The following is a 13147-nucleotide window of genomic DNA, read 5'->3' as shown; positions in this document are numbered from 1 at the left end:
TTAACAGGAAATCTTGGTGACGGCCACGACGACGTTATATAGCGCACACTGAACAACCTAACATAAGGCCTCCATACACAGATCTTTTCCTTTCGTGGAAATGCATTTTGTCACACAACACAAGCAATTATGTCCTTGAAGACTCTTTAAAATACCCCACGGCACTATGGAATATTTTTAAGGTTGCATCTCAACCAGGTAACAAAAACATCCGATCCTGTTTAGATGATCGTTCGACTTGGCAACAGATCAGCGACAAATCAGTGCATTTCCTTTGGCCGACCGGGTCGGCCGATTCACAGTTTTTACCATCTGACTCTCAATGTCCCAAAATAGACAGCATAAAATAACGAAAAAGACCTAGATATAGGAATTTATCTCGCCGCACGGGGGATGGGGTATGCTTCAATCGTTGCGATGCGACTGATATGAGATGGACGGTGACTTGCAGTGCACTGCGATTTTGGAAGTGGCGTTCACATTGGAATGTATAAATACCTGCCTGAGGTTTGATTTTTGAGCCTTGTTTACTTCGTTGGCGGTGCCGTATTTCAACATCCTGCCCTCAGCGACGGGAGGTATTGACAGTTGAAGGTAAGTCGACGAGATGATCTGATTGAGGAGGAAATTGACTTATAATTATCCAGACCGCCTTTTCAAGACACAGAAAAGGTTGTCGATTCACTGTAGCAGTCACAAGCGACCAGTTTCCTCCCTTTGAAAAAACCATGGTTTCGATGTTAAAGCCTGATGGCATTCCCCATGAAAGAGAATGACAGGAGGGGGAAATGGTTTAGAAGTACCAATTTATGTCATGCTTGCTCTTTGTCCTCATTGAGAATGGTTACAAGCCACATATATATACAAATGAGAGTTGCACCTAGTTGTACCTGGTTTCCTATTGATTTCAGGGCCCCATCACTTCCACTGGGTTTGTGAAGAAGTGTGTCAATCTAGGAAAAAATCATATTGATGATGGTGTTGTTAGTCCCTCCCACTCGATCAAGTCAACGGTCAAATTTTCCTGAAAATCAAACTATTTCAGCTTTGCATGCTCATATGTACGAAGCTATGCAGCGCGAGAGACATGGAAAGTAAAGAGCCATATTCTTCTTCGTTTAATTATGAGTGAAACGGTATGCAGTTTAATCTGTTTGGAGCCTGCATTTATAATGGAGACCCTCGTTAATGTAACAGCACCAGCCCTCCGCGTGAGGCCCCTCGAAATCGTCGCTTGCTTGCTGTCCCCGTCGCTGCTTGCTGTCGCTTGCCGCTTGCTGTCCCCGCCGGCATGGGATCGCCTTGCGGTGCTCGTAAATAACAGTCGCTTTCCGAAATCAGAAACGCTTGGGACACGTTTTTGGTGTCAACACCACGCGCAATAGATGCCCCAGAGGCTACTGAGGATTTCAGCGCTACTACACAGTATTCCGGACTGGTATCCTCACAAAAATCGTATTTGGGAGTGGTATCGCTTCCCTCCCTCCTGTCAGAGCGAGGTATATTGTTCAGCTAGAACTAGAAGCCTGGTGTGAAGCTTTTAACTAATTGTAATGCTATCTACTAGTTGGGGACACCGGTGAAAGGCACCCGCCCGGCAACACATGTGCCAGGCTTGGAGCATGCCTAAGGTAGGATGTAGAGTTTGATGTGGGTTGAGATGGGGCTCGAAGCGCACACGTGATTTTCATTAGGGGCATGACCTCGGGGAGGTTCACTGTGTGACGTCATCCCTGTGCTGCTCGCCACCGGTTCAAGTTCTGCCATGTATTCAGCTGGCTATAGAGGTCCTTCGTCGTTTTTTTTCGCGGTGGAGGAAAGCAATTCCAGCCCTAGATCGAGTTTAAACGCGACGTCCCTGCGAGTCCCGAAGGTGGCAGAAAACTGCCATTGTGATGGGGTTATCCGATAGTTTAGGGCCTGCTTTTGCCGTTGCGTTGCCGATAGTTTAGGGCCTGCCGTTGCGCCTGCTTTCCTAGCAGGAGCAGTTATCCTGGCATTAGTTGAAGGACATTGTATAATTGAAGCGTTTTGTGAAAATTGCGGTGATGAAAGGAGCTTTCATTGATAAACTGACTCTTGATGCCGCTACTGTGCATGGACTTCATACCATTTTATATCATATGGTGTCTTGTTACGCTGCTTGCGGTAAATTTCCCTGCAAAATTTGGTCGGCGACAAAAGGTACACTTTTACAACCTCCGTTTGGAGCAAAAGCGCACTATTTTATAAAATATCTGACCTCGGCCCTGCCCATCCCGGCGAGCCAGGGACTAGGCCCGCAGAAGACCGTTGCGCTACAATGCTACCCTGACATTAAACCGCAAATCAAGTCAACCAGGATTTGTATTTCGCCACGTCTCCGTCATTTTGGTGTTGCATATTAAGTGCGTATAGCATGCCATGTCAGTGTCATCCAATGCACAGCATTGTCTGGCCAATACCAGTGATGGTGCCTAGACAGTGACGCTGAAAATACTTGAACCATGCAATTCTCATTACACCAAAGTCGCTATCAACACTGTAACGCAAGCTTTTGACTACGAATGAAAAGATGGAGGGAGGAATTCAAAAAGGCCTTTCACCAGCGTATGCCATCGATTTCGCTTTGGTACCTAATTCGATAAGTCACCAAAAATTGCAGCCATCTGACTGATACAATTGCATGCATGAAAGGATGGCTTTGCACCGACTGAACAAAGTAATGCTGGGTACTTTAACTCATGGGAGCTGTCCTCAGTTCAGTCATCTGTACACGAGCACAAACATCCTTCGAATGTGGCACAATCGCCACAGTGTCATAAACCGTATTCAAGGACCAAGTGCAGAATCTCACATGGTGTTTGCTGCCCTTAAAACGATACATCATCTGGTCCGACTTCTCACCAGCATGCGCGTTAGTGCATTAGGATATTTACAGTGTTTTGGGCGCTTATTTATCTGTTCATTCCCAGGTGCTTTCAAGAGCCTGCGATCCAGATGTAAAGAGATCGGGAAGATCTCTACGGCATTGCGTGTTACGGGCATGGGAAGGCGAAAACAACCAAGGCTGTGGGAGATCAAAGAAAAACGAGTAGTTAAGACAGCAATAACAGCCTTGTTCCCTATAGATAAACCAGGAGAATGAGACAGAAATGCGTTGCGTGATTGCGTTGATGTGTGATGCGTGCTAACCCAAAATCGTTCACATGCATGACTGATCTCTGGCGCTTGGAACAAACATGAATCTGCCTGAAGTATACATGTAATTAATAATAGGACAGCTCACTCGTATCACTGCAGACGGTTTGCAATAGCAAATGTGATTGATTAGCCGGAAGTCAAAAGGTGATCCATGGAACAGAACTGGTTACGATTATTTCCACATCACTGGAAGACACCGGAAATAGCCACAAATGGTAGTATCCGAGACTTACGGAGACGTCGCACGCAAGAATGGGTTGCTTTATTGAACGGTGACGGAAGGAAAGTGGTCATCTCCCGAGGCTTGCAAAAACCGGACTCTGAAGATGAAACGTGACGCGAGCAGTTGTCAGACAACCTCTCGCTCTCTCCCTCTCTCTCTCTCTCTCTTTCTCGTCAACCTGCATTCAATGCTCTTCAACACCCTTGGCTCCGCCTCTCGCAAAGACAGACTAGTGCGTGGAGGACCCCCGCTTCCCAAGGCAGACATACCTTTGCAGGATGTGAGCCAGCCTGCTCTGTAGGTTTTGACAATACGTCTCTGTGTCCATCTGAAATCGTTATCACATGCATCATATCATACATATTCCACGACACAGCGGTGGATCTTAATATGATCAAAGTACCGGGTTTCAACACGGCTTGCTTGGGTTTACGGGGAGGGGAAGATGCGTGACACAAGCAAGTTAACATTTCAGACTGAAGGGACCTTTCATGCTGCATTGCAAAAGACGAGGATTGCGTGGTGGGGCTGTGTGAGGAAAAGTGTCGACAATGTTTTAATCTATTCCTTCGCGTCACCGAGAAGGAAACAGTCAGCATAAAAGGTCGATAGATCTGTTCTACGTGTACCGGCCGGTCAAAGATGACACCACCAATCTCCTTCCCTCTCCCCCCGGCTGATGACCTGTCTAGGGGCGTGAAAGGCGGTTGTGATCCACTGCCTCAGCCGACCAAACACGTCCTCCACGGTAATCTGGTTGCCAGTGCCCAGCAGCTCTGTGCGCCGGTCCACGGCGCCTGCAGGCGGAAGCACACTGCCAGTTGTGCTCGGTCGAAATGAGCACACCGTCAGTCGTTCTCAGCCGTCGGGAACACACCGCCAGTCGTGCTCGGTCCTCGGGAGCACACCGTCAGCCGTGTTCGGTCGTTGGGAGAACACCGTCAGCCGTGCTATGTCGTCGGGAGAACACAATCAGTCGTGCTCGGTCGACAGCAGAGGAGCACAGCAAGAGAATGCTGAGCGTAGCAGATGTGATGCAATGATCCGAACGAGTAACTTTGCGTGAATACCTACAAAAAATGTGATCTGATAAATCACGCTTGTGTGACCTATGTCATGCCTATCACACCGCTCTATTCATCCATGCGTCGGTGTGGTTAAAACTCCTGTTCTCCACATGAGAACGGGAGAACAGGATTTTAGAACTGAGAGAACTAGTCCTCTGCACGTATACAGAGGATCAGTTTACTTCTCAGGCAGGCTAAACTGACTGTTTCCCACCAGCCGATGGTAACCGCATAACTCCAGCAGCTGCGGCGTCAAAACCTGTCTCAAAGGTTACTTGATATCACTTGTAGAGGTTGTGTGTTGCTGGAAGCGGCAAGCTTTGTCTAGAGAGAGTCATGGGCTGTCTACGGAAGTCGCTTCTAAACAGGGTGCTTCTGCTGCCTTTCAAACATCCGGGATGGACTGCGGCCAGGACCAGAGCCGTCGATAGGTATGAATGTCAATGGCATCTGGGGAACACTCGGCGAGTACTGCCGCTGAAGTGGTAGGGAGGGATGAACATTGGCCATCATGCTTCAGAGGGGGGCAATCAAAACAATGGGTTTATCTCTGAGTGGACAGCGTAACGAACAGTTCTACTGGGTAACAGCTGACTGCCCGCTAGTAGGATTTGCGGACACCTCTGCCTCGTGCACGCCTGACACAGCTGATGCTGCTGAGAGGTCACGTGACAGCACGTGACAGGGGTAGGGGGTACTCACTGACGCCACACACGGAGTTGGGTGAGGCGCTGACGGTAAAAGAGGCGGACTCCCCGGGCCGGGCCGTCTCCTTGTCCCAGCTGACATCCACCTGACAACAGAAGATGTAAGCATTGCCGGATCCAGAAGGTGAGGAAGGGGTAGGGGTAATGCCCGCTCCCCTTGGAGCCCGGAGGGGCACATATTCAAAAACAGAATGCAACAAAATTGACTGTTTTTCGTCCTCCAGGCGACAAAGAACGGTTGCGTACGAAAGCGAACGGTCCAAGATCAGGCACAAATACTCATTTGCCGATTGAGAGGGTAGTGGCTGGGGAGATTTTAAAGCTCATTTCGCCGTCCAGGTCCCTACACTGTTACTAGGCGACCTATAGGTCCACTTGCAAAATCAATCCGACCGTTAAGGAGCCTTCCACGATGCCCTTGATTTGTTTGCATTTACCCGGAGGCCCTTGGCTGTTGTCGGGAAGCTACCTCTCAGCATGCCTGGGCACCCTCGATCGATCAGGGCTTCTCCGCGGTCATTCGCCTTAAAAGCTGTATATACTATTGTCGGTGCCCCATATTTTTATCCGCCGTGGTACTCCCGGCTGCGCGAGGGCTCTTCAAGTGCTCGCACTCTTCGCGCGAGATTAAGAAAATTTGCCTCGAGTTTCCGTAGTCTGACCATTGCGCATGCTGTGTTCCCCATCTGTGTAGGGCTTTAAACTCAAAAAGCCATCCTGAAGATTATTCGGCGCCGTTTACAACCCTCTAGGTTCTGAGCTATACTCCCGCGAATATGTGCAAACTACTTCGCGCTTATTATTTCAAGGTTACTCAGGCATGCATAGTTCGAATGCTGCCACCCCGCTGGCCATGCGACGTTCAAGACCAAAACAAGGATAACCGTCGAGTGGTTCGTGCCTGGCGTTCGTGTGCAGGGTTTCTAGGTAACACCGACTTAAGCCAATGGCTCTAATAGGTTGTCAATCAATGTTGTGAAGGCAGAGCAAGTTTCAAACACAAATCACGTTTTGCGCTGCATGATATAAGAAGTTGGGCATGACTGCTAGTTATTACGGAGATAAGACTTGTAGTCGAATAATTGATTTATAGCGTCATAACTGAGCATAAGAAAACAATTCAAAGGCGTAATTTCACCGACAAATATGCAAGAGCATCAGGTGAAGTGCAAAAACACGAGCACATAACGATATTTGCTTCAGCAAACACGTCCAGCACCGCCACTGTCACCTATCGACAAGTTGAAGCACTACAAGTGAGCGCTAGGTCGGCAATTTCGCACGGCCGATTTGGCAGTACCTCTAACGTCATTCAGCCGATCCATGGTATCAGGAAACAATGACGTGTTTAGAAGCAAATTTAACGAAAAAAAATTTGTGGTTTGTAGAGTCTTTCCACTGAAAAGTATGCCCATAATTTTAAGTGAGCATATGCCATTATATCTGATGGTTGTTTCAGCATCTTCAAACACGGGGCAGTCCCTCCAGGCGTAGTTCTAAGCTTTGTTGCTGAGTCCCTACAGAAGACCGTAATGTTGGAATCTACCAGTCCTTCGACAACACTACTGCACTTCAAATGTCACTCGTTTTCAGTGCACCTATTTCCGCACTCTGTCGCACCTGGTTGTTGAAGCACTTCTCCACCTTGAGGATAGCCGCGTCGCTCACCACCTCGCCCGAGTCCAGCACGAAGAACACCAGCAGCTTGAACTGCGGGCTCATGGCCGGCGTCACCGGCAGTGTCAGGCTCGAACTGAACACTCGGCCTGATTGCAGGATCTGGCTACGCGCCATTACCTGCCAAACAGAGGGGCCATGGAGATGACGTCACGTGACTCCGGTTCCTTTTAGTGCTTGCGCAACGCATGCAACAAGACTGAGGGAACATTTTGACAGAGCGTGAAGCCATCTGGCATGAAGCCAGAATTCAAGCCGAGGATTCTGACAGAGCATGAAGCCGACTGATTCCTGTCTCAGCGAGGATAGTCCTGTAGAAAAATCCCTTAACCAAAGACATCTAGCGTTTGAGGCGTTCTTTTCTTAGTGTCATCGTCACAAATGCCCATGACGTCAGCGTCGTACCTGGTATACCATTGGCGGTACGTCCGTCTCCAGCGACGTCAGCAGCTGGACGGTAATGTCACCGCGACATGGCAGCTCGTTGGGCAGCAGGTGGGCGTCAATGGTGAGGTACGAGTCGGAGGGGGAAAAGAAGGCCACGAGATTGCGCTCCACGTCACCGTCGCCTCTTCCCGGATTCAGCTGGTGGACGTACCACGCGCCACTGTAACCTCTCACTGTGCGGTGACGTCACCTGCTGCCGTCAACGTTAAACTGTGTCATGTAGCTAATGAGAGTCGACAAATGGACATGGACGTCTCCACACGTGCACACACTCCACGTGCTCTTGCATCAGGCTACAGATGCCGGCGCCATGCCACATGCTCTGACATCATACGAAGGCTTTGACGTCACTGAAAATGATTGAAAGTCACAATACCGTCGGAAACGTGATGATACCAGTCTCGACTTTCGTGTGCTGTCCATGACGTCACCACACTGACTCTGACGTCACTAAGCTGACGTCACCACTCCTACTCTGATGTCGCACGCTGGCCGTAGCCTTATTCGGCGAAAGAAGACACCACCACGTCGTCGACCCTGATGTTAACAAAACAACGTTGGCACCAACCTGCTCACCCTGACGAAACAACAATGTGTGACATTACCACAGTGACTTCGACCCAGCCACACTAGCTCTGACATCACCACATTTGGTCTGACGTCACTACGCTGGCTCTGGCAAGTCTACGTCAACAAAATTAAACCCCTACGTTTAACGTGATGTCACCCACTTACCCAGCGTGATCAAATTAGCGATGACTCTACCACAGTGACTCTGGTGTCAACGCAGCAGCCTTTGCGTCCCGCCGCTGACCATGACGTCACCACACTAACCATGCTAGCATATTGGCATTAGCAGCGCACAGCGCCTTTGACATTTCATACTGACCCTGAAATCGCCACCGACTATGCCGTCACGAAACTGATTCCGCTTTCAACATACTCACCCTAACGTCACACACGGACCCTGACACCACCACAAGCATGTCACCCTGAAGCGAAGCTAACGCCACAACCCCGAAGTCACTTCCTGAACCTGACGTATCATGCCGAATCTGGCGTCACACGACGATATGACGTCACCACATTCACAATGACGCCACGTCAGACTGACCTTGACGTCAACACTGTCCACGATGGGCGATTGCGGCGGGACGAAGTAGAGGAGCTGGCCCTGACTGTCGGTGGTGAAGTTGCGGCACTGTTCGGCCGTCGAGAGTCGCTCCGGATCCTCCGTCTCCCAGATCAGCGGCGTGTAGCCGAACTCGTTCTGCAAGCGCTCCGAGTGCTGCTCGGCAGGGCAGGTCAGGTCCAGTCAGGTCCGGTCGGGGCAAGTCAATTCAGGACAGGACAGGGAAGGACAACGCAAGAACAGCGGGGGTTCAACGGCATCAGTATGCATACAGAAAGTATAGCGAACAGGATAGGACAGGGTGGGATGTACGAGATACGGAAAGACAGTGCGGAGTCGAGTCGTGGTTCTAGGCAGGTCAGGTCAAATGGGCCTGATCAATCGGTATCTAAATCGACGAGTTCCGCAGTCATGTCTATCTTAATTTCAACAGAGAGCGCTAAGAGGGAAAAACGTCGCTTGGCAGCATACGTCGCCACAGCGACAGGGAAAACAGAACATCTCTGTTATGTTATTAGATACACAGCCCCTTTCGAGCCGACATACCCTTCTATAGACGTCAAACAGGGCGTCATCTATGGTCTTGATGGGACCGCTCCCGCTTTTTCTGAAATGTCACATCACCCATCGTGAAACACATATTCAGTGGCGCACAGCTTAGCGTGGAAAAAGGCACACCATGAGTCGTTAAGGTGGTACGGCACAATGCCTTGGTCCTGTCTCATGGTTCCGTGGCCGCGCGCAATGGTCCCGTGGTCGCGTGCAGTGGTCCCGTGGTCGTGTGCCATGGTCCCTTGATCGCGTGCAATGGTCCCGTGGCCGCGCGCAATGGTCCCGTGGTCGCGTGCAGTGGTCCCGTGGTCGCGTGCAATGGTCCCTTGGTCGCGTGCAGTGGGCCCGTGATCGCGTGCAATGGTCCATTGATCGCGTGTAATGGTCTCTTGGTCGCGTGCAATGGTCCCGTGGTCGCGTGCCATGTCTCCATGGTCACATGCAATGGTCCCGTGGTTCCATTCCGCTGTCCCTTTCCTCCGTGTCGCGCCGTCGGGGCCCGTGTCGTTGTCCTATCGCTCCGGGTTATGGCACCGTGTTCTCATGAAAACTCATGTCCGTGTGTTTACGTGACACACACGGCATCAAAGGATAACAAAATGCCCGGTCTGGGAATACAGCCCTGAAGGTACCTGCGTTTGAGAAGTACCAGACCACGTATCACCAATCACTCGAGAGCACCAGTCATTCGAACATCTGCTGGGTGGCCAGTGTTGCATGTCATACGGACCAAGGAGATAAGACAGTGGTAATAGCCTTATTCTCTGGGAAAATCCAGGATAATTTATATATAGTTGGGTTGATATTTCGACAGCATGCGTAGGATGCATGAGCACAACATGCCGTACTATTTAAGCCTCTTTGGTCTGTAAGTTGTTCAGTGCATTAGCGAGGAACATTATACACAGATAAAACAGCGGTATTAGCCTCATTCCTCGGAGAGAAACCAGGAGAATGGAGATATAGTTGGGTAATATTTCGGCAGCATGCCTTTATCTAAACAATAGCAGAAGGTGAACAAACAACAAAGAACAAGCAACATTCTCTTCAAACACATCACAATCATGCAAACAATGTATGAGCTCATTTCTTCCAGTTAAAACAGCACGAACAATGAATGAGAAAATAATGAAGTGGTGTTGAAAAAAGAAGTTTAGCGTTAGTTTAGCGAAGTTTAGTGACACATATTACGTCTGCTTAGATGTGCCAGTAGCTAAAATTTTTCGCCCGCAAGATGGATGATGAAAACGCAACGAGTAGCGCACTCACATGGCAGTTCTGTCCTTGTAGTTGGCCTTAAAACACACCAGGACGTCCTTTTCGGCAAGGGGCGAGCTATTCCGGTCGAAGGCACTGAACTAGAATCGGACGATGGCGTGCCATATGCGTCAATGCGATGCTGAAATGATAAGATGCTGCGAATGCACGGTGTCTCACGAACATACCGCAGTTCTTTCAGACAATGAAATCGCTTTTCATGTTCTGTATATGCACTCCAAATATTGATATCCTCTTTGAAAATCCGATGCATAGAGAAATGCACACGTCATGTGCATGTAAAACCCATCAGCCCTGACCATCCTCAACCAGGCAGCTGGGTTACAGGCATACCTGCGAAGCCAAACAAGTCTGCACTAGCCATTGCAAAGACTGACATCATCATTGCACTCACAGGCAACCTATAACACAAGCGCCCTCCATCACCATCAGTCAACCGAGGCCGTGATAGCAGGAGGCATGGCCTTCGACAGCGTACTCCGTGCAAACACACAAACACAAACTGACCCGGCCGTAGTAGGGCAGGCCGGGCTTGATGAACCGTTGGGTGTTGTCTGGAATGTAGCCCGTGGCGGATCTGGAGGGAGGTCTGTGCACCGAACGCGTCTGTGATTGGCTGAGACCCGTGCCAAACTCCTCCACGGTCACGTTAATGAGGGCCTGAGATCGAACAGGTCACATTGGAGTTAGTAAACAGATGATACAGCCAGCATTTGCATCATCCAAAAATAATGCGTTTACCGATTACCGCCCACTAAAGCTTTTTTTCCCAACGTATCTAAGATCAAGAGAAATTATCCAAAAACTGCGCGTAGATTTCTTGAAGGAAAAACAACCTCACTTACAGTCAGCTATAGTCGGGATTATCGGTCATGTCCGTGTGTTTACGTGACACACACGGCGTCAAAGGATAACAAAATGTCCGGTCTGGCAATACAGCCCTGAAGGTACCTCCGTTTGAGAAGTACCAGACCACGTATCACCAGTCACTCGAGAGCACCAGTCATCCGAACATCTGCTGGGTGGCCAGTGTCGCGCGTCATACAGACCAAAGAGATAAGACAGTAGTAATAGCCTTATTCTCTGGGAAAATCCGGGAGAATTGATACATAGTTGGGTTGATATTTCGGCAGCATGCGTAGGCTGCATGAGCACAACATGCCGTACTATTTAAGTCTCTTTGGTCTGTAAGTTGTTCAGTACATTAGCGAGGAACTTTATACACAGATCAGACAGCAGTATTAGCCTCATTCCCCGCAGAAAAACCAGGAGAATGGAGATAAACTTGGGGTTGATATTTCGGCAGCATGCCTTTATCGAAACAATAGCAGAAGGTGAACGAACAACAAGGAACAAGCAACACCTCTGCTATTGTTTCGATAAAGGCATGCTGCTGAAATATCACCCAACTTTGTCTCCATTCCCCTGGTTTTTCCCCGGGGAATAAGGCTAATACTACTGTCTTATCTGTATATAAAGTTCCTCGGTAATGCACTGAACGACATATAGACCAGAGGGACTTAAATAGTACGGCATGTTGCGCTCGTACGGCCTATGCATTCAACTTAGCAAATCACACTTCTGCACTTCACTAGCCGAAACCCTACATGGTTGTCAGTGTCATCTTTACTGTCCGGATGATTTATTTGCGATCTTGCTACAGACACTGCAGATGTTACAACCAGTTGGTATACTACAGTGGTGTACTTCAGCTTATCTGTTTTGATCATATACTTTTTAATAAAGATATATCTAGTTTATCACTTTCTGTAATGCAATATTCAATCTGAGAATATTCCGTCTACTTGTGCGTTACTGGGCACAATAGTTTTTTCCATATTTTCTCGTTGATATTGTGAGCAAAGCTCCCAATGTGCAACGTTCATACCTTATGAAGGTAACAATCCGTGACACTCATACCTCACAAAGCTCACAATCTGCAACACTACCCGCAATGCTTGCAGATGTTGCGGATTTACAATTTATATATTTTTGATGATGTTTCAAGTGATTGCCGGGCCATTGACGTATCTCTCGTCTACCAAGTCGTCTTCAGGGGGTGCCGATTAACACCACCGTTGTTTTTATCCTGGACACGTTGTATCACGATCAGTGCAGTGCTCTTCGGTGCAGCAATTGCATCACAAAAACATGGCCGAGCAGAACAAGTACAAGTGGTTTACTTACATCAGAATGATTCATTACTTACTGAAGCGTATGGCCTTGACAATAGCTCATCCACAACCAGATCTGAGTAGGCGCAGCCTGTCTCGTCCGTCTGTAATAACGGGAACAAGGTAACGAACCTCGTCAAAAACAACAGAAACACGGTAATGTGTCTCGCTTGTAGCAAATCAAGCACAGTAACACCTCTCGTCTGTAACAACAAAAACACGGTAGCGTACGTCGTCTGTAACAATGGTCATGTGATATGGTGTCTCGTCTGTAACAGCCCACACGGGGCAACACGCCGGCTGTGTACAACGCTAACCGGTACAGAGGTCACCTGTCGGTCACGTGACGAAAGAGGGTTTGGTTTCTCAGCAAATGTTGATGGTAATAATCAGCCCTGATAATTATTGGCTTGTCGAGGCATCACAGTCATGACCCCGTAACTCCGACGCCAGGTCAAGATGTCACAAACAGCTGTCAACATTCTAGATAGCCCCAGCAGCCACAGACTCACCGTGAGGGTGTCACTTATACTGTTTGCAGGACCGCGCCTTGTCGTCACGTTCACCGTCACGGCGGCTGCAATCAGTGGCTGACCGAAGGTGTACCTGAGGTGCGCAAGGTCAGCGAACGTCATCTCGTGACGTCTTAACACGCGTCCGGGTGGCCGGTTGGATACCCTTCGCTTGGGTGGGGTGGTGGCCAATTT

General features: G+C 49.1%; 1 protein-coding gene across 1 annotated transcript in view; it reads right to left on the bottom strand.

Annotated features, from left to right (window-relative positions):
* LOC119104800 (murinoglobulin-1) overlaps window positions 1-13147 on the bottom strand; it is a 132249-nt gene that overhangs the window by 18446 nt on the left and 100656 nt on the right. Inside the window, exons 7-16 of the mRNA XM_037228521.1 lie at window positions 12953-13046; window positions 12476-12544; window positions 10774-10926; window positions 10258-10346; window positions 8983-9043; window positions 8321-8592; window positions 7263-7488; window positions 6801-6977; window positions 5140-5266; window positions 4138-4203 (exon numbers count right to left, since the gene is read on the bottom strand). Coding sequence (XP_037084416.1) covers window positions 4138-4203; window positions 5140-5266; window positions 6801-6977; window positions 7263-7488; window positions 8321-8592; window positions 8983-9043; window positions 10258-10346; window positions 10774-10926; window positions 12476-12544; window positions 12953-13046 — 1334 coding nt within the window. The remainder of the gene's footprint in view (window positions 1-4137; window positions 4204-5139; window positions 5267-6800; window positions 6978-7262; window positions 7489-8320; window positions 8593-8982; window positions 9044-10257; window positions 10347-10773; window positions 10927-12475; window positions 12545-12952; window positions 13047-13147) is intronic.

Source organism: Pollicipes pollicipes, unplaced genomic scaffold (assembly GCF_011947565.3).
Source record: "Pollicipes pollicipes isolate AB1234 unplaced genomic scaffold, Ppol_2.1 Scaffold_6052;HRSCAF=7182_pilon_pilon_pilon, whole genome shotgun sequence".
In the NCBI taxonomy this organism is placed as follows: Eukaryota; Metazoa; Arthropoda; class Thecostraca; order Pollicipedomorpha; family Pollicipedidae; genus Pollicipes; species Pollicipes pollicipes.
This window is presented reverse-complemented; position numbering and strand designations above follow the sequence as displayed.